Source organism: Sceloporus undulatus, chromosome 2, assembly GCF_019175285.1.
Source record: "Sceloporus undulatus isolate JIND9_A2432 ecotype Alabama chromosome 2, SceUnd_v1.1, whole genome shotgun sequence".
Lineage (NCBI taxonomy): Eukaryota > Metazoa > Chordata > Lepidosauria > Squamata > Phrynosomatidae > Sceloporus > Sceloporus undulatus.
In genome coordinates this window covers 189306312-189328297 of record NC_056523.1, presented here as the reverse complement: position 1 = coordinate 189328297, position 21986 = coordinate 189306312, and the positions used below count along the sequence as shown (strand labels likewise).

Sequence of the window (21986 nt, the reverse complement as noted above, 5' to 3'; positions counted from 1 at the left end):
AATTATTATTATTATTATTATTATTATTATTATTATTATTATTATTATTATTACAGTATTATTATTACAGTATTATTATTATTATTATTATTATTATTATTATTATTATTATTATTATTATTAATTCTATTTCATGCCTCTCCCTGCGGATCAAGGCGGGATTACAGCAGTCAGATTAGGATTATTGTCTCACCCCATCATCTGCCACAACTATCAGATGTGTGTTCTTAGTCTGTAGGCAGCACTGGAAGGTTAGATGTGATAACCCATTGTGGTGGCTTGTTTAAATTCCCCATGTAGACTCTGCACTTCTCCTTTTTTCCTAGGCCCTTGAATCAACGCAGCAAAAAAGGGGACAATTGGAAGAAGATCTGAAGGTGCTCCAGGAAGCCAATCAAGTTTTACAGAAAGAAAAGCTAGCCTTGCAAGCTGAGATCTCTGCATTGAAACAAGCAGCACAGACCACATTGTCCACAGAAGACTGTGGAATAAAAATTAAAGTGAGTGTAACTGGGGAGTGAAAGGCAGGTAAGGGGGGTAAACTTCACATGCAGTTAGGAAGAAAGGTTGGGGGCAGCTCAGGGTTGAACTCATATTGTCATCTGGTTGCCTGTCTAGGAGAATGGGCTTCGAGAAGAGCGGCCCCTGGAGTTGGAGTGCCTGCAGGGCTCAGGGGATAGGTAAGTGACCTAGGATGGAGAAGCAGAGGGAATGGCCCTTCTGGGCCAAATTCTTTATTTCTATGTGGATCTTATTTTCTAATTTTTATCATGATTTTAAGATTAAGCCCACTCTTCCATTTTCATTCAAGTCATCAAAAGCTGTTTCTAATAAGTTACTAAATATGCAACAAACATGTAATACATAAAAATAATCTTAAACCTCACAAATATATTTGAGTTAGTCTAAAACAGTCTAATAAGTCTGTGGAAATTACCTGGCACCAGGCAAGCTTTTCTAGAGAGAATGTTTCTAAGCTAGAGTGCCACCACTGCCCTTTTTCTCATAGCCCTCAATCGTAGGCTACATTCAAACTGCAGAAATAATCCAGTTTACACTGCTTTAACTGCAATGGCTCAATGCTGTGGAATTCTGGGAACTGTAGTTTGTCGTAGCACTAGGGCATTCTGACAGAGAAGGCTAAATCTCTCACAAAACTACAAATAGCAATTAAAGTGGTGTCAAACTGGATTATTTCTGCAGTGTGAATGCAGCCATAGTTCAAATTATGGGAAAACATGAGGAGACATGTCTGTTAATTTGTGGTGGTGGTTTTGTTTAAATATAGTGTTCAGTGCAGAAATAATTCAGTTTGACATGACTTCAACTGCCATGGCTCAATGCTGTGGAATTCTGGGAACTGTCATTTGTTATGGCACTAGAGCTCTCTGACAGAGAAGCCTAAATGTTTCACAAAACTACAATTCCTAGAATTCCATAGCATGGAGCCATGGGAATTAAAGCAGTGTCAAACTGGATTATTTCTGCAGTGCAGACGCAGCCTCAGTGGGGTCCTTCGGATGCTTTTGGGCTGCAACTCTGATTAATTATTACTGTTAGCTGTGTTGGCTATGGCTGATGAGATTTGCAATCCAGTGTTTGGAGATAACATTTTCTTCAGCCCTGCTGTAGTTATACTTGGTACACATTTTTTATTGTGGTCTTATATATATTTATAATCATCAGTGCATTCTGTCATATTCCTTTCAGTCCCTGAGCCATCATTTTTCAATCCCTTCTGGAGCCATCAGCTTCCCCATCCATGCAGAAAAGGCCCTAGAACTGGCATTTTCCACAAAATCTCTAGAGTATCCCTTAAACCACCCCTCTTGGGAAAGCATCAAAGCTGAATCTTGGTTGGTGTTGTGTTGTTGTGAAGCATTTGCAAATTGCTGAAAGTTAATGCTCCAAATCATTTAGTGAGGAATTTGGTTTTGTTTTTTTTTCAAAGAAAGTAACAATCTGCCATCATCCTGTTTTCACAGAAAGGGTTCTGGTGAGGACCAGGCTGAACATCTGTCCAAAAAGCTGAAGGAAGCAGAGGATGAGTAAGTTTATTTTTTTAAAATATTTTTATTGATTTTTTTATAAATAAAATACATCCTATTGTGTTCTTACATTCCAATAATATTTGAGTTATCCATTATTATCCTTCCATGACTTCTCATCAAAATTGTGAAATAGATAGTTCTTTATCAATTGTCACTTTAGACATCTTCTTTATAATCCTCATTGTTCTTTATATGAGTAAGTTTATGATGACATGCTGGAATTTTCTCAAGCAGGCCCAGCTATTATGCAATAGCACATCTTGGATGGAATGTTACAGCTTCTGGCAAATGGGATGCTTTCTAGAGGAAGGGATCCATGAAGAGGGAAAGATCCACAAATCCAGTTACTAGGAGCTCCTTGTTGCAGTAAAACAAGCAGGACTGGAACTGTGGGAGTCCCTCTTGACTGAATGGGACCAGCTATAAATTAAATTAGCATAGGCCAGACTCTGAAGCATTTAGGAAAAAGAACACATTCCATGATAACCTCTAACACTGAAGGAGAATGTCTTGCTTTGAGGAGGAGGGAATCCACAAGGAAGGATAATGGGGAGTATGATCAGTTGGATTTTTGGTAATTACAATACAGGTTGAGTCTCCCTTCTCCAAAATGCTTGAGACCAGAAGTTTTGGATTTCAGAGTTTGTTTTTTATTTGGGAATATTTGCTTATACATCATGAGCTATCTTAGAGATGGGACCCAATTCTCAATATGAAATTCATTTATGTTTCATGTACATCTTTTTTATGTAGCTTGATGGTAATTTTAGACAGAGTATTTTAAAAAATAATTTTGTGCTTGAGACAAAGTTTGTGTACACTGAACAATCAGAAAGCAAAGCACTGAACCTTCACTGTCTCAGCCATCCATGTGGGTAATTTTGGATTTTGGAATATTTTGGATTTTGGAATTCTGGCTAAGGGAGATTCAACTTGTGTTCAGGACAGCCACACAGTCTTTTCTTAGAAGCAAGTGCTAGTCAGTGCAAGAAAATTAATAGCACTTTTTTGGCTTTCTCTCTCACTGAGGTAAATTTGTGATTCAACAATTTCTTCTTCACCAAAAAAGCTTAGTTAGAGAGGATCTTTTGGACATTAGTTTTCCACATGAAAAGTGGGATTTTTATATGAGACAGTAGAACCCAAGTACAGGTTGATTTCCATAGAAAGGGTGACTGCTAGGGACACAGTGGTAACCCAGAGTCTAGAACAGGGGTAGGCAACCTTTTTGAGCCGGGGGCCAGGTTGCTGTCCCTCAGACAACTGGGGGGCCGAAGCCATAAAATAAATAATTAAATAATTGTTTAAAATTTAAATAAATAAATAAACTGGGACAAATGTAGGACAAAATTTTCAGATGGAGGACACTTTTCTAAAACATGGAGGACACATTAAAAAATTTGCTGATTTTAAAAAAAATATGTTAATATAAATGCATGTTTCGGAGGCTTCTATAGACAATTGCTCCCTTGCCCGCCGCTTTCCCCCCTTGCCTGCCCCTTGCCCGCCTCCTCCTGACAGGCCAAAGGCTCCACGCCCTCACGCGAGAGGCCAAAGGCTCCGACGGCAATCGGCGGCAGGACTGGGCGGGGGCCACTCCCAAGGCCTTGCCGGGCCGCAGGTTGCCTACCCCTGGTCTAGAAGGTCTCCAAAATAAGGATGTGACAAGGAGCAGCGACACCTTAATATTATTGTCCCTTTTCCTTTTAGCTTAAAAGAGACTGGGCATGCCAAGGGAGCCAAACCTGACATCTTGTGTAAAAGATTGTTTTAAATCTTGCTTGTGGTTGCTGGTGGAAGTACTGTATAAAGCAAGCTGTGATGGATAGATGACCACACAGTTTGTCAATCATTCTCTATAATTTTTACGAGTTTTTTGGGCTGCCCAGTCCACTGGATGGACTTTGCAAAGAATGCATTTATTAAAAAACAAACACAGTGAGGTGATTTTTTGTTTTTTGTTTTTTGTTTTTTGTTTTTTTTTTTTTTTTGTTTTTTTTTTTGCGGTCTTTAAACAGAGGTTGGATGGGCATCTTTCAGGAGTGCTGTCATGGTATATTCCTGCAAATGGGATCGGACTAGATGCCCTTACTGCTCCTTCCAGCTGTGAGGTTCTATGACTCTGTCCTTTCCTACTGGCTAGCAAAGAGGACACTGAGCAACCAGCATGGCCTGGACAGTGGGGGAGAAATCTGGATAGCAAAGCAAACAGAATCATAACAAGGGAAATGGAGGAGAGATGGAGCAGGACCTTGAGGTTTCTTGGCCAAGGCCTACCACTGGGTGACATGGTGAATCACATACCTGTATAGCCATTTGGGAATATTGATGTAGAAAGTATTGGATAACAGAATATGATAAAGAATATTATTAGTTCATTCCTAGTAGGCATGCCTTGTCGTAGCACCCCACCTCAATTGCATGGTAATTACTGGTAATATTGGTATAATTTTGGTGCCAAGTCAAAACCTGGCTTTTTTTTTTTTAACCTAGCTTTTTTTTAAAGCCTTCAGGCCTAATTGATTTTTCCATATTGCATATATGCTATGGTTGTAACTATTTTTAATTGTTTTAATAATGTTTTGATTAGTGTAATTTTAACTGATAAAGGATTTAGTATCTTTTCAGCCTTTTAAATTATTGTGATTATTTATTGTTTTAAATTAATTTTATTGTTAGCTGCCCTAAGATTTTTGGATAGAAGTTACAGGATAGGATAAATGACTAAGGCCCATTACAGACGGGCGTAAAATACGTCCTGGGGTCGTACTAGGGTTAGGGAAAGTGCGTGCCTTACGCACGCACCTAACCCTAGTACATCCCCAGGACATACAAAATGGCGGTGCCCTATACACATAGGGGCTGCCATTACGACGTCACGAACGTGCCACCTCCTAACGGGGCGGCGTGGATGTGACATCTTTGTGCCGCGCAAGGGCACATAGAGCTCCCTTTCCGCAGCGCTAGAAGGAGCTCCAAAACGGAGCTCCTTCCACAATTTGCGTCGCTGGTGCAGCCTTTAGACGGCTGCGCCAGCGATGCAAGGGAGAAAGAGGCCGAGCGGTCCCTTTCTCCTCCTCCCCGCCACGGTCGGGAGTCCTTGGGGCATGAAGCCCCAAGGACACCCCTTTCCAGGGCGTGGGGAAGTGGCCTTTTGCCGCTTCCCTGCAGCCTGGAAAGCAGCGGATCGGGGCCTTGGAGGCTGCCACTCTGGCAGCTGAGGCCCTGATCCAGCGGGGAAAGGAGCACCTACAGGCCGCCTCAAAGGGGCAGTCTGTAACGCGCCTAAATAAATAAATCAGAGCACACTGTTAAAAAATCACTACTGAGTGATGGAATTTTGTGGTGGCTAGTACTGGATTTATTGGAACAAGCTACATTTGCTGGCTTGTGAAGGCCAGGAGGTGTGTATTTGCTGTTTGTCATTTCATTCCAACCCACTACTCACAGGCGTTCAGCCCTTCATCAACAGCTGGCATTGGCCCAGAAGGAGTTGGCCCGCCTGGCATCCCAAGAGCAGGAGACCCAGCAGAAGCTGCAAACACTGAACAAGCAGTTGGAGGTAGATAAGCGCCCAGCTTCCTGTCCAGTACTTCCTCCCTACAAACCGGGGAGAAAGGTTAGAGGTGACTTCTATATGTCCCATTTCAGAAAGACTGACTCTACCTTCCCTCTCCCATTACAGCAGTTTGGAGAAGACAGGGCCTCGGTAAAGGCCCAGGTGACTTCCCTGCTGGGGGAGTTGCTGGAAAGTCAAAGCCGCCTGGAAATTTCCATGAAGGAAAAGAAAGAGCAGGAGGAGAGGTGAGAGGCCCGCCAGAGTCTTGTGTGGTTTGGTTGTATTGGGGGCAGGTGGGTGGAGGGAGGCTCTCTTTGCCTGCAGTGATGCAGACATTATGGAACAATGAGCTGGGAGTGCTGTGGGACAGGGAGGCTGGCTGCTTGGCCTTTGCTCTTCAGACACCCTGACTTCAGATTGGGAGAGATCCTGTGATAACAGCTGGGGAGTAAATGTGTCCTGGATCTAAATTACCAACAGATTGCCCTTTCTCATCTGTGGCTTTTCTGAATGCCAAAAAACAGGCGTATCTGAATTTCATCTTCAAAAATATAGGAGAAAGGTTTGATCTTCACTAGAAGAGGCCAGTTGTCCAAGGACAAGGCTGCCCATCCCTCCCCAGTTGATAGAAGTCACTCTTAAACTTTAAACCAGGGGAGGGGACCCTGCTATGCCTCCTGTGTGTTTTCATAGACTCCATGAACTCACAAGAGAAAATGATAGAAAATGCTGAAGAGTTGGAGATGTTTCCTTGGTGATTACACCCCATCCACTTGCACTGCTGAAGAGGTAGGCAAATTGCTTCTTCAGGAATGCAAGGAGCCATGATGGAAAGGTCAGAGCGACCCCCAGTTTCATACAAATCCTCAAACATGGCACACTTTCCATGTGAAGTTTCAGAAGGTGATGATGGCAGTGAGGGTTCTAGTGAGGAAGATTCAAGAAGCTACACAGAAAACTTACTGAACCAAACAATGCTAGAACTAATGCTATCATGGTATATGTTTTTTTGAGATGAAAGGGTGGGACAGGTTCTGTCCACTGTGGAATCTTGGCTAGCAGATTAAAAAGGGTAAAATTGTGTTTTGTGCCATGTTGTGTACAGGGTCCATGAGGCTAGTGCACGACTCCAGCAGCTTGAAAGAGAGGCTGAAGACCGTACCAAACAGCACAGCGTGCAGGTGGATCAGTTACGGCTGCAGGTGCAAAACCTAGAAAGCGCCCTACGGGTGGAACGGCAGAGCGGCAAAGAGGAAAAGTAAGTGCAGGGATGGGAGAAGCAAAGCCCAGAGGAAGAGGGAGTACATCTGGTGGAGAATAGAGCAGGGTCTGAGCCTTGTGTGACAATAATGTGTCCTCATATCTATTCCCTTCCCCCTATATAGGAGAAAGCTAGCCCAGCTCCAAGTGGCCTATCACGAGCTCTTCCGGGAGTATGATACTCATATCAAAACCAGTGTGGAAAGTGAGAAGCGGAGCAAGGTGGGAGAAACTAGATTTACTGTAATCTAAAACCTTGTTGCTAGAGATGACCAGAGACTGGAGAGTGGGAGAACTTGAACCAGGGGTGGGAGGAGGATTTGTTTATGCCTGTTGAGCCTCACATCTTCTGTAGCACAACCACTGTCTCCCTATTCCTTCTATAGGGCTTGGACCTGCAGCTTACTGAATTGTCTCAGCAACTACAGGAGGCTGAGGAGGCTCTGGTGGCCAAGCAGGAGCTGATTGACAAGCTGAAAGAGGAGGCTGAACACCACAAAGCTATCATGGAGACGGTCCCTGTCCTCAAGGCACAAGTAAGTAGGGAGTGATTTGTATCTGAATATAGTAGCCATGCCAGAAAAGGGATAAAGGGGCCTGAACCATCCATGGAGCTTAGAGTAAAATGAACTGCCATCTCATCCTTTCCATTCAGGCTGATATTTATAAGACAGACTTCCTGGCAGAACGTCAGGCTCGCGAAAAGCTACATGAACAGCGAGAGGCCCTGTTGGAGCAACTTGCACAATTGCAACGAGATTATGAGAAACTGAAAGCAGACTCTGAGGGGGCTAGCCGGTGAGTAGTCACAGGTGGACTGAGAGGAACACACAGTTTGTGGGCCAACCATTTCTCTATCCTAGTTGCAATATTAATGTCTTATGCTCAGTTTTTGACCCTGGATAAGATGGACACGGGGTCTGGCTTTCTTATTTATTGACCAATACATTTGCAAAATGACCGTTTATTCTTGAATGCAATCATGAGCCCAAGAGCTCAAGCCTAGTAGCTAAAGCCTAATGGAAATCCAAATCATTTCTCTAAAATTGCTATCAGCAGAGTAGGTCCTGGGCCAGTGACTAGAGGCAATAAGCTTGTATCTCTGCCATAGAAGGGGTTAGTATTGCATCTAAACTGTCTTTCTTCCTTAACCAAATAGGGCTCTTATGGAAGAGATGAGGAATCGCCATTCAGATATGCGCCCAACTCCTCCACTACCAGGTAAGTGCTGTGCTTGTCTCAAGATCTTCAACCACCTTGGGTATCAAGAAGTAAACTCAGAGGGTGAAACAAGTAGAAAGGAAAACAAGCAGAACATGGAGCTCCAGTAACATCTCTTTCATTCATGGATAAATACTTAATGATTCATTGAGGCCTGAAAATGAGTCAAGCCAGTCAGCTGGAAGGGTTCTGCCACTACTTGTTTTGTTGTTAACCCTATGTGGCATAGATGTTTGAGTGTTGAACTACAACTCTGGAGACCAAGGTTGGATTCCCAGCTTGGCCATGAAACCCACTAAGTGACCTTGGGCAAGTCACATGCTCTCAACCTCAGGGGAAGGCAATGGCAAACCTCCTCTGAAATCTTACCAAGAAAACCTCATGATAGATTCGCCTTAGGGTCTCCATAAGTTGGAAATAACCTGTAGGCACACAACTAAAGTATAGTATTGTATAGAGATGGATTACTATAGTAAAACTGACTACTATAAGCAATTGAGTACCACTTATGCCACCATAGCATTATGTACGACACTGCTGTTCTACCTAATCTAGTCCACTGTTCACTTTCTGGACAGTGGCCAAATGTCTCCAGAAGCCTGTAAGGAGGACCTGAAAGCAGTAGCCTGTGTCTCACTATTGTCTTGTAGGAACTACTGCTCAGTGAAATACTATCTATGAGGTGTCAACAATCTTGATGTACCTTCCTCCATGAAATTGCCAAGCCCCCATTCAGACCACCTAACTGAATGTCACATTTTTAGTTGTGAATTCCAGATAGTTAATGTGTGAACTACTGCATTTTGTACATCTGAATCTCCTGCTAAATCACTGAGAGCACCCAAGTACCAGTACTTGAGAGATAAAACTATTTCTCTGTAATACGCTGTACAGTGCTTAATGTTATAAATCTCTTACTGCATAAATGTTCTCTTTTTCTACATATTTTTCTGCACCTGTTGTTGTGTACCTTCAAATAGTTTCTAATTTCTGGCAACTGAAAGGTGAACCTATCATCAGGATTTCTTGGCAAGATTTGTTCAGAGGGGGTTTGCCCTTGCCTTCCTCTGAGGCTGAGAGAGTGTGTCTTGCCCAATGTCACCCAGTGGGTTTCCATGGCCAAGCAGGGATTCTAACCATTGTCTCCATAGTTATAGTTCAACACTCAAGACACTGTACCACGATGGTTTCCTTTCTACACCTAAGAAGCTCCACAAGCTTTACCATTTCTTAGTATATAAAAGCCATTGTATTCCCAATTACCATGTATGGATGTGAGAGCTGGACATTTAAGAAAGAAGATAAGAGAAAAATCAACTCATTTGAGATGTAATGCTGGAGATGAGTGCCAAGGATCCCATGAACAGCCAAAAGGACAAACAAATGGGTCTTAGATCAGATCAAGCCAGAAATATCCCTAAAAGCCAAGATGACAAGACTTAGACAGTCATACTTTGGACACATTATAAGAAGGCATGAATTGTTGGAAAAGACAATAATGGACCTGAACAGACAGGCCAAAATAAAGCTGCTTCAGGCCAGTTTAAATGAAGCATGCATGCTAAGAGACTGGAAGCTGCACCAAAACCATGCTCCAGTTCTAAGGACTGGAGCAAAGCTTTGGTGCAGCTTCGGGCCTCTTAAGATGCATGTGTCATTTAAACAGCATACCTCCAAAGTGGCCCGAAGCAGCTTTATTTTGGCCTGTCTGTTCAGGCCGAAAGTTAGGAAAGTTGGAGGGAAGTAGAAAGAGAAGAAGGCCACATGCTAGACTTTATTAAAGAGACTACTAATATGAGTTCGCAGGAGCTGGGCAGAGCAGTAGAAGACAGGGGAGCTTGGAGATGTCTCATCCATAGGGTCACCATGGGTCAAGATCAATACGAAGGCAATTAACAACAAAATATATAAAAAGGATCTCTGGTCAGTTCTGCTAACTGGTAATGGCAAACTGATGAACTTGAAGAAATTTTGCTGCTCTTCACAATTTAGCCCACCCACTTCAATTGAACCAAAAGGTTTTAAAATCAATTTTACCTGCTCAGAATCCTACATTTCTGTTGCCTTTGTCTGCATATTGTAGCGGCATGAGTAACCAGTACTATACAAAGTATTCCAAATGCAACCACACCAAAGATTTCTATGAAGGTATTACAGTACTTTCAATTTCATTTTCAGTTACTTTTCTAATTCTTTGCCTGCAAAGTAGCTCTGTACTGCATCTGGGACCTTATAGTTTCTTCCCTGGTTAGTCACCACTTCTTCCATTTTTCTTTATGCCACTGGAATTTTGTGCCCCACTCTACCTTACATTAGTTACATAGACCCATAGAGATGTTTTGGGAGATTCTTCAGTCTTCCTTTCTTTTCATCACCCTAAGTCTGAAAATATGGCTGTCATTACTTGCCAAACCATTTTGAATCAAGTTAAGAGTGGTGATCCCAATATAGATTATTGGAACAGCCCTTAGATTGCTTCTGTCCATGACTGAAATTACTATCAGCTCTTTTCTCTTGCTGACCCCCCACAGCAGAACTGCATAGAATTGGAAAGGGAGGACTTTCCTTTCTAGAACTAATACTATTTTTCAGCAACTTACTGAAATAAACATGAAGCTACCTGGGCAATAATTTCCTTCATCTTAATAAAGTAAAACAGTACTGTAGTATGTTCACAGCTTTCCAGTCCTCCTGACTAAAGTGATTCTGCACGTTTTGTTAAATGAAATGTAAAACTGCTAGTTTGAAATCCTTGCATGGAGATCTGCTGGTGACTTTTTAATACTACAGTAATACTATTACTATTCATACATTTTCACCTACATTTCAACTCAGTTTGTCAAATGGCTTTCTTGAGAGGAAAATGGGCATTCAAAACAGACACAACTGATTCATAGTTTTTTGTGGAGTTTTTGGGCTATATGGCCATGTTTTGCAAGAGTTTATTCCTGACATTTCTCCAACATCTGTGGCTGGCATCTTCAGAGAATGCTGGCATGGAAGAGAGTGGTGTGTGTGTGTGTGTACATGCACACACACACACACTGTGTGCCCCTTGGTTGAGAGCATGTGCTTTACATGTTAATCTCCGTGTTGGTCTGTTGTTGAATGGCAAGGCCTCAGAGTGTCTAATGAATGAATGATCCATTGTCTGCTGGGAAATCCCCCTGACTCTGGGTGGTTTTCATTTGCATTTGCTGGGTCTTCATTTTGGTGGTTTTCAGGACGGGTAGCCAAACTGTTTACTTTAAGTGTTTCTTCTTTGCTGTTGAAGTTGTCTGTGTTTATGGATTTCAGTGGCTTCTCTGCATTCTGACCTACAGTTGAGGACATGGTCCAGAATTTCAGTGTTTTCAAACAGCATTTTATGCCCCGAATGGTTTATAATGTGTTCTGCTACTGCTGATTTTTCTGGCTGACCCAGTTTGCAGTGTCCCTTGTGCTCCTTGATTAGTGTTTGAACATAGCGTTTGGTGGTCCCTATGTAGACTTGTCCACAGCTGCACAGTATGCAGTAAATTCCTGCAGTCATAACAGTGTCTCTCCTGTCCTTTTCTGGGTTTTCTTGGTTGGTCTGTAGATCATTTGGAAGTTGTGTTTCTTCATCAGTTTCCCTATTTTGTCTGTGACTCCTTTGATGTTTGGTAAAATATCTTCCCTTTGGTGGCAGTTTATCTTCACTCTTACGAGTTTTTCTGGGCCTGGCAGAACCTGTAGAGCTCAGTCCAGGTCCTTCAATTTGTCTTCCAGGAAGTGGGGTTCACAGATCCTTTTTTGCCTGGTCTACCAGTATTTTTATTGTGCTTCTTTTTTTGTCCTGGGTGATGGCTGGAATTTTTGTTTAGGCATCTGTCTGTGAAATGACAGCAATAAACTCTTCCAGAACATGGCCACATAGCCCAAAAACCTCATAAAAACTATGGATTCCAGCTGAGAAAGCCTTCAGATTCACAACTGATTAAGTTCCTCCCTCTTCTTTACCAATACTCCTTAGTTGTCTAATGGTCTAAAGTGCCAGCATGCTGACTTTCTGCTTCTAACATCTGAACTATTCCCCCCCCCCCCCCCGATCATTTGACTCTTTTCAACTTGTGGTTTGTTGTTGTTGTTGCCTCTTCTGGAAAAGAATTTTGTTCTTTTGAAAAGGTGTGTTTCTCTCTTTTTGTTAACCACACTTGTGCCTCCTTGAATTTCAGTATAAATTATTTCCTAAGCATTTCTCTTAATATGGTATTTAAACAGTCTCTAAGCATGCAGAAGTGATACTCTCATTTTCTTTAGATCAAGGATGGGCAACTTGTGGACTTTCATATACTGTTCAGTTACAACTCCTGTCATCCCTTGCCATTAGCTATACTCACTAGGGCTTATGTGAACTATTTAGTAACATCTGGAAGGCCACAAGATGCCAATCCCGGCATAGAGCTATAACCAAAAGTGCAATGTGTGACCATTGTTGAGTGTGAGCCATTGTTGCTAGCCAGAAATAAAGGGCTGGTATACTCATGAGGTCACCATAAGTTGACAAATTACTTGAAGGCACATACTGTACACAAGAGGAGCAAGTTATGTAGATTAGGTTTCATCCTGTATCCAATGTGACATTTTAAATTTGTTAATTTCCCCTCCTTGTCATTCCAGATTACCCAATGGGATGGAATGGAACACCCCTAGTGATGGCAGGTCAAAGACAAAGCTTTGCTGAAGAACAGCCTAACTACTGTTGTCCTAAATGCCAGTACAAAGCTCCAGACATGGACACACTACAGATCCATGTCATGGACTGCATCCAGTGACATGAAGGAAGGAGAGTTCTAGTCTATGATGTCCTTTTGCTGTATTGCCTTAAGCAGGACCAAGCGGTTCAGCTACTGACACTTGACTGTAGAGCAAAGATCATGGACTGTTTGCTCGTGCCCATGTATGCTATTAATTTTTCCTCCTATGAGAATGGTTGAGCCTGCTACTGTTCTTCAGGGCCTGGCTACCATAGCCATGGGAAAAGGGGATTTGCACTATTCTTGGTTTATGTGAAACAAGTGTTTGATCTGTGGTATGTCAGGGACACATGGGATTGGGCCACCCCTTTTGGGTAACAAGCACTGATTATTTATCTGCCAGTAGCTCTCTCTATAGTGGTGATAAGAACCTTCTTCTACATGAAGACTACTAGTTCTTTCTCATATGTGCCTCCCTGCTCACAGGAAGAACACCCCAGGCTGCCCTAACAGTGCCTTAAACATTTCTTCAGCCAAGCTGTGATAAGGAAAACCACACAAAAGGGTGGGAACAAGTTTTTTTCTTTCTGCTTTTTAAGAGCTGTTCCCAATTGAAACTGCTTATTGTTTATCCTTCTTTGATATCAAGAGTCACTGTAAATCTCATTTATCTTAAGTGAATTAAAGCAAAGTTCAAGAACAGCAGTGACTTTCCTTAAGCCAGGCACCTCCCACCTATGTGAGTAGTATAAAAACACACTGTCCTTCACTGCTTGTAGAAATCAAGTTTTTTAATTCATTCAAATCACCAATAATTTACACCCCAAGGAACAATCCATGTAGCTGAGCTTGATACTGCTCCTCTAGGGTTCTTCTGCTCCTCCACACCCAGAACTGGGTTTTAAGGGAGGTGCTTCATGAAGAGAGGAGAGACCTCTGCCCAACCAAATGGCTTTTAAATTACTCACCCTCCTTTTGGACCAGCTGCTCAGTCTGACCAAAAGCTAGGGGAGAACAATTCCAATAAATAATTCAAGTTATCATCTTCAGATCAATGTATGTCAGCAATTTACCTTCTTGCACCTTCAAAATTAACATCAAATGACAGGAGAGAACCAGTCACCAACTAACAGACAGACCATATTTTGGAGATCATAACAGTATAGAAGGCAATGGTGCTCTAAGCCAGAATATCAATGTGATTCCCTTTTCAAGATCAGAACCTATGGTGGACAGAAGAAAGTCATTCCACCACCTCATGAAACTGTTTCAGGGCTGGCACTAGAATTGTTATCTTGAGGGGAAGCACTGGCTCCACGAGGTGTCACTTCAATAATACGTGGTTTGTCAATGATGCGAGCTGTCTGGTTGCCCTTTTCCACAATGCCAATGATCCAGGCTTGATGTCCTTCTCCATATTTGGGGGACTTTATTTCAGCGCAGAATCGGGCAGCCTGCTCTCGGGGCAAGCAGATCAGCAACCCCCCTGTCATAAAAAAAAAGTTAGCAAATTAAGGCCACAGACAGGTTTAACCTCCCACCATCCCTACTCTACCTAGAGTGGGCATGTTTTAGACTTGCGGGATCTGCTTTTTAAAATCAAAAGATAACATACAGTTAGGTTTAAAGAAAATCCAAATATTTGTTGTCAGTGTCAAAATGAGAGAGCTCAATTCTTCTCAAAGCCTGCCATTTCTTATTACTCATTTTCTTTCATTTCAGCAATATATAGTTTAGGATGCTAAGCCACTTTCCGTTGCTATTGTTAAAACAACAGTAAGTCAGAAATCTTAGATCAAATGCAAATCACTCAATGATTTACTGTTAGATCTTCATCTATCCACTCCTGACCTATGTTATCCATTCTTACCAGATGTCTCTGGAGAGGTCCCCTGTAGGAGCTTAGACCGATTGCCACATGCTTTGCTGATGGCAGCCATCTTGGCGATAATGGGCAGATTGTGGATGACAAATGACACCTCGCTGCGTTGTTGTTTGGCTAAGTTCTGTGCATGACCCAGAATCCCAAATCCTGTAATGTCTGTGGCAGCATGTGCATTGAAAGTGTGCATCAGACTGGCAGCTGGAATGTGAGAAGAAAATTTAGAGATACAACTGAGAACTGCTGCCTGGCCTACAACTAAACAAGACCCATTCAGTAGTCCTTTCTGCTTCTTCCATCAGGAGGCTGGTGGCAGCAGCCTGTGTAGCAAGCAAATACATGTGACATCACTTCATACTAAGAAGCTCCCAAGAAAATCAGGCTCAGGAGACCAGAACCTGAAGGCATATTAAGCTAGCTGCTACCCAATCAATTTAAGCATAACCTCTTCTTGTTACATCACTGCTGAATGCTAACACAATCACTGTGTTGGGTTTTACCTTGCAATTGTCACTGTAACCTTACAATGTAAAGTTGTGACTTAATCAGTTTGGTTTAGCCATCGCTGTTACTTTGCCACAGAATTCTGTACATCTGAAATTCATGATTTTCATCCCCCCAGCAGCTTTTTGTGGGGTAGAAAAATGGGTTGAATTCTGTCTGTAAAAAGGAAGGCGCTCTAGTATATCAGTAACAACAAGGCTATTATAATTCCACACTTTTAAAACTTATTTCCCTTTTTAAAAGAGAATACAAAGGTGAAATAAAAGTAGCATCCATGAAGTTCATTCATCTAAGGGTAGATTTTCCTTAAACCTGTACTTGAAACTCAAATGCTCTGAGGATCTTGAGAAATACAAATGACTGTTAACAATAAAAATGACATCTTGCTTTTAAAAGTCTATCCCACATCTTTCTAGCCGAACTTGGCATTTAAGGTGGATTAAGCATTACCACAAAACAGTCCCAAAATATAATATTCTATGTTCTAAAAATGTGGGTAGCATTTGTTACCCTAGCTGCTACCTAAAGCCAGTCCTCAACACTTGTGAGTTGTAGTAAGTACAGATCTAAGCCCTCATTTGAGGTGCCCTACCTGTTCTGTTCAGCATAGCCATACTGAACATGGCTTCCTGATAAGCCAGTTCAACATCTTCTCTGGAAACCACCAGCTTAATCTTATTCCACCGCTCTGGCTGGAATAGAAATAAAAGACTTTCCTATTATTCACTAGAACAGTCAGGGACCTCAATCCACCCCCAAATCAATTCAGTCCAGAACATCTTAATAAAATTTTCATAAAACCATTCTAGTGATGGAAAGGCAGTAGCTTTGTTGCTGCAACAAACCTCTTGCCCAATGACTTGCCACTCTTTATATGGTAAATGTCCTTGAGGATGGGGATATCACTTCAAAGCAGGGATGGGAATGGGCTCTTTACAGATCTGCACTAGTCTATATTTTAAATCTACATTTTAAATTTAAATATTCAGTTGTGTCTAACCATTGTTGATAGTCCCTCTCCTTATCCATCATCTTATATTTTATCTGTGCTTTCCTTTCTTTAAAAGAGCTTATGAATGCTATATACATTGTACTCACTCCACCCCTAAAAATATTAACTGGATTAGTTCTACAATAAATTAGGCAAACAGTCATTATCACCCAATAAGATTTGGGACTGGGCTAAAGTGTGCACCCAGATCTCCCTAGTCTCACTGTATCTCTCTCTTAACACCAGTGAGCAAATGTGCCACTCCAGACAGACATTGTTGAACTACAACTTAGGTGAGCCCTGGTGGTGCAGTGGTTAAATGCCAGTACTGCAGCCACAAGGTTGTGGGTCTGATCCAAGACTAAGGGTCCAAGGTCCACTCAACCTGCCATCCTTTCATAGACTGGTAAAATGAGTACAGTGGTACCCCGGGATACGAATTTATCGCGTTACGAAATTTCCGGGGTACGAAAAAGTTAGCTTGGAAAAAACTGTTCCGGGTAACGAAAGATTTTTCGGGTTACGAATTTTTTTTCGGTGTGTTTCAGCGCTTTTTGGCACGAAATTTAAAAGCCGCGGCTTTCCAGCGCTAGCGGAAAGCCTTTTTTCGGGTTGCGAAATCTTTCGGGTTACGAACGGCGCCGCGGAACGAATTAAATTCGTAACCCGGGGTACCACTGTACTCAGCTTGTTGGGGGAAATTGGCTTACACACTGTAAATTGCTTAGGGAGTGCTTGTTCACTGATAAGCAGTATAGAAATGTACTTGCTATTGCTATAACTTCCACAATCCCTAGCCTGCAAAGCCAACAATGAGGAATGCTGATAGCTGCAGTCTATCATCAGGATGCCTACACAGTTTCCATTCTGCTTTTCAGATTAAGACTTGCACTAATCCCTGCACTATTACCGTGGCAATATTTTCCCTTCTCCTTCAGTGTATGTAAAGAGGAATCACTTCCCACTCACAGCACATAGGAACACCAAAGCATTTTCAAGGTTTCCCCAAAGATATGCTGCATTGCATTATCACTTACATTATCTAGCCATTGGTGAGCATTCACAGCCACTTGAGTCCCTAGTGGTTTGGTCAGCACAAGAACATCCCCTGGAACTGCACTGTCTGGCCTAGAATCAAAATAAAAAGAACTTCAAAAGCTCAGAGTACCTTATTTACATACCCCCCCCCCACTTTGTAACAAAATTCTTACGATGACTAACAATAGCAACTTTAATTAAATAATAAGAACAAGAACAGTCCCAATACTGCTTGAAAATAAACCCAGAGAAAGAAAAATATAAAAGGTACATTAAGAGGCCTGGAAAAATAAGAAAGCCTTTACTTATTGCAGTGGTGATTTTATGAGGAATTTCAATCAAAAAATACCCCTAAAGAAGGATTTATGTTAACATGTACTGGTCTACATAAAACTTCTCCTATGCACCTAGAGATTTTAACCTTATCTTCCTATCAGCAGCATGTTGCTATCTCCATACCAAAACTTTGCCTGAAACTCCACTTAAAGATTGCCGTTTCATCCAAAAGTATTTGAAATTGGCCATCGTAACTCAATCAAGCATTCTTCTCAAGAATTAAATGTTAGCTGTCACCTACTTCAGGTCCAAGGCAGATTTCTTCAGTAGCAGCATACAATAACTTTAAGATGCTGAGATTGCCCTCTCTCAAGAGAATTAGTTCCTGTGTCCTGGATTCAGCTGGAAACTCTCCATCTGACACAGGGGTAGGCAACCTTTTTGGCCGGGGGCCGGGTTGCTGTCCCTCAGGCGACTGGGGGGCCGAAGCTGGGGGGTGGAGCTTCGACCCTCCTGGGCGGGGCCAGTGCCAGGGGTGGGCTTCCACCCTCTGGGGCGGGGCCACATGCCGGGGGTGGAGCTTCCCCTCCGGGGCGGGCTGTGTGTGCTGGGGGGTGGAGCTTCCACCCTCCAGGGGCGGGCCGCATGCCAGGGGGGGTAGCTTCCACCCTCCAGGGGCCAGGCCTCCCCATTTTTGCTGGCCCCTGACGGGGCCCTAGGCCCCGTCAGAGACCAGAAAAAAAAGCTGGGGGGGGGGCCTGCCAGTGCTGGAGGACCCCCTGGAGGCCCCAGTGACGGCACCGGGCCTTCCAGAGGCCCCCACCACCATGGGAGCCCCTGGAGGGCCCCAGAGACGGCAGCGGCCCGCCAGAGGCCCCCTGCCGCCCTGGGAACCTCCTGCAGGGCCCGAGACGGCAGCTGGCCCCCAGGCCCCCTGCCGCCCTGGGAGCCCTCCTGCAGGGCCCCAAGATGACAACGGGCCCTGCAGAGGCCCCTGCCGCCCTGGAGCCCTCCTGCAGGGCCTCAGGGACGGCAGCGGGTCTGCCGGGCCCCCTGCGCCCTGGGGCCCTCCTGCAGGGCCCAGGATGGCAGAGGGCCCTGCAGAGGCCCCTGCCACCCTGGGAGCCCTCTGCAGGCCCCAGGGATGGCAGAGGGCCCCGCAGGGCCCTGCGCCCTGGGAGCCCTCTGCAGGGCCCCAGGGATGGCAGAGGGCCCTGCAGAGGCCCCCTGCCACCCTGGGAGCCCTCTTGCAGGGCCCCAGGGATGGCAGAGGCCCCGCGAGGCCCCTGCTGCCCTGGGGCCCCTGCCGGGCCCCAGGGATGGCAGAGGGCCTGCAGAGGCCCCCTGCTGCCCTGGGAGCCCTCCTGCAGGGCCCCAGGGATGGCAGAGGGCCCTGCAGAGGCCCCCTGCCACCCTGGGAGCCCTAAAGCAGGGCCCCAGGGATGTCAGAGGCCTGCAGGCCCCCTGCCACCCTGGGAGCCTCCTGCAGGGCCCCAGGGATGGCAGAGGGCTCTGCAGGCCCCCTGCCCCCGCGAGCCCTCCTGCCGGGCCCCAGGGACGGCAGCGGGCTCTGCAGAGGCCCCCTGCCGCCCTGGGAGCCCTCCTGCAGGGCCCCAGGGATGCAGAGGGCCCGCAGAGGCCCCCTGCCGCCCTGGGAGCCCTAAAGCCGGGCCCAGGGATGGCAGCAGGCCCCGCAGAGGCCCCTGCCACCCTGGGAGCCCTCTGCAGGGCCCCAGGGATGGCAGAGGGCCCTGCAGAAGCCCCCTGCCGCCCCGGGATCCGCCTGGAGGTCCCAGAGCGGCGGGGCCTCCAGAGGCCCCCTGCCGCCTGGAGCCCTCCTGGAGGGTCCCAGGACGGCAGCGGGCCTCCAGAGGCCCCTGCCGCCCTGGAGCCCTCCTGGAGGGTCCCAGAGATGGTAGCGGGCCTCCTCCAGAGGCCCGCTGCCATTGCCGCCGCTGCTGCGGCGGCCACTCTGGCACCGCCATTTTGGCGCAAAATTGCGCGATCCCCGAGTCGCGCAAGATCGCCCATTTGGGCGAAAAATGGCGGCGCCCATAGCCCCAGAGGCCGCTATGGGCGCCGCCATTTTTTTGCCCAAAATGGCGGCGCCCAGACGGCGAAAGTCGCGACGGGCGGCCACTGCGGCGGCGGCGCAGGGGCAGCCGAGGGGCGGCGGCCAGGCCTTCGCGGGCCGCATCCGGCCCCGGGCGGGGTTGCCGCCCCTGATCTGACCCAACAGCTACCAAACCTCTCTGCCAGAATGCTTCATATTCTACAGTCTCCAAAACCACATAATCCTAAATCTCAACAGCAGTTTAAAATCTGACACTGTCATATCAAATTATTCCAGCCAGATCCACAGTGTACTGCTACATATATTGCACCAGCCCTATGGTCTCATGGCCATGAAGCTCTAAGGGTTGTTGATATAATTTTTTTAAATGTCCTATCCAGTATATTACAAAGCCTGTATGCTTATTTCAGCACCAGATGACATTATATGGCTTGAGACTATTTTAGGGTCACTATTGTTTATTTTGCACATGATTGGTAGCCACAATAAGGCTCATTGCCAAGGTTGCTGGAATCAGAGGGGATTTTCCATTCCCCAGCCTGAAAGTTTCCTCTTGCAAACCTGAGCAATCCCAAATTCAACTAAGATATTTTTCTCTCTTCCAATGTGACTCAGCAACTCTAATCTTGCACTTATCCTCACTATCTCTCATAAGTGAATGACACTACAAAACAATTACCTTTTCTAAAAATACATGAGCAACTTTCTCAAATTCTCTCACACTGAGTCCCAATACTCACATGTGAATTCATTGTGGCTGACAAACAACTGTTGCAACCCCTCCAACATAATCCAAGGATTCAAGCCGTCTGCCACCCAGTTACTGAGGTGCCACCATCTTCTGCTGCATCCCGGAAGCCCTTGATTATCCGTGGCATGATTTTATCCCGTTCCTGGATGAAAATATGATAAATGATCAGGAAACTGGCAGCCATTATTTCAGTTGTTCCTTCACATTAGTGGAAGCTTTCACCATAGAAGGAGGTGCTGTACAGAAAACAAGCAGCTACACCACTCTAAACCATAATTTGATTATATAGTATACAAGCCAGGTTTGAGTTCTGAATCAAGGTCAGTGCATTAGATTGCAGATGTTTGAATTGACTCAGGGTGTCTTGATCTTATCTCAGCAAATAATCATTGACACAAGTCCCAGTTAGGTTTTGTCCTAGAAAACTGCATTAATGTATTTAGCACATAAACCTTAAAATTCAATTATGACTCCCACTATTAGTCCCAATAATCCCAATAACTGCTTCAGTGGAATTTACATGAGTGCTTTCCCACGCTCTTACTGATTCACTGAATGTACCCTACAATGATATACCCATTTTAGTCTGTGGAGTGAGTATGAAGAGACCTCTTGTAGCACCTTTGAGAATAACTGAAAGAAAAGTTGACGCATGAGCTTTATAGACTTCAGTCTACAAGGCTTATGCTACCAACTTCTTTTTTTCAGTTAGTTTCAAAGGTGCTATAAGATCTCTTTCCATACTGAATGTACCCTAGTTCGGGCTAGCAGTCTGATTCAGGTCAAGATATACTTTTCTTTTTTAAGCAGAAGTATCTTTATACTAAGACAGACTATATTTTAGTTTAGCCCTGCAGTGCATATCTATTTTCTGATCCAGAGAGCCCCCTTCTCTCATCACCTTCCGTCTGATCCTTTTAACTGAAAATTCCAGTTACCTGACAGCTTCTGCATTAAATGTTCTACCACTGAGTAATGCCCCCTTTCCCTTTATGTTTTCTAAGTACCACTGGCTCCATTGCCCGGCAGTATCTAGGCTCAAAGACAGTTTCTGGTGTAGCATGTCTGAGCCAAACAGTGATGTCCTTACTTAGTGGTAGTCTGATTACATAAAGAATGTTATAAAGATTACAGGCAGGTTTGATTATAATAGCATTGCTTCTCACCTCCTCACTCATTTTCTGGCTCACACTCAACAGCATAAGCTGTTGTCACACTCTGTGATACCCATGGATTAGGTCACTCAGCACATTGGCAACAGGCAATCCGGCCCTATATGAAAACACAAGCAGCAACGGTGTTGAATCGAAAAAAGATAAAACACAAAACAATTGTCCTAATGAACTTCAAGTGTCAGGCTTGCCCACTCCCAGCACAAGTGTACAATGCTCTACCCAGTCATAACTGGGTTCTGTCTAAGTGGTCAGCACTCCACCCACCCACCCTTTCTGTTAGTACTCTCCTACCCTCTACACTCACCATCATGTACGGATCTTCCACCAGTGGATAAAGAAGTCTGTAGTCTGTACAAGGGATGGCCCCCATGTCTCAAGGGATCACACAGGAGTCCATCCCAATGCCTGCAGAGAGAAAACACCAGCATTACAGCACCCCTACAAGTATTTCTACCACATGACTGTGGGGTCAGAACAGTCCTGTCT

At 44.6% G+C, this 21986-nt stretch overlaps 1 protein-coding gene and 1 pseudogene across 1 annotated transcript in view; one reads left to right on the top strand and one right to left on the bottom strand.

Moving 5' to 3' along the window:
• IKBKG (inhibitor of nuclear factor kappa B kinase regulatory subunit gamma) overlaps window positions 1-13511 on the top strand; it is a 19814-nt gene extending 6303 nt beyond the window's left edge. Inside the window, exons 5-15 of the mRNA XM_042452414.1 lie at window positions 327-500; window positions 619-680; window positions 1986-2048; window positions 5502-5613; window positions 5737-5855; window positions 6716-6868; window positions 6996-7092; window positions 7257-7406; window positions 7526-7668; window positions 8030-8091; window positions 12733-13511. Of these exons, the coding sequence (XP_042308348.1) occupies window positions 327-500; window positions 619-680; window positions 1986-2048; window positions 5502-5613; window positions 5737-5855; window positions 6716-6868; window positions 6996-7092; window positions 7257-7406; window positions 7526-7668; window positions 8030-8091; window positions 12733-12887 (1290 nt within the window). The 3' untranslated portion in view covers window positions 12888-13511. The remainder of the gene's footprint in view (window positions 1-326; window positions 501-618; window positions 681-1985; window positions 2049-5501; window positions 5614-5736; window positions 5856-6715; window positions 6869-6995; window positions 7093-7256; window positions 7407-7525; window positions 7669-8029; window positions 8092-12732) is intronic.
• Window positions 13512-13582: 71 nt separating this feature from the next.
• On the bottom strand, window positions 13583-21905 carry LOC121922706 (annotated as a pseudogene).
• Between the last annotated feature and the right edge of the window lie 81 nt (window positions 21906-21986).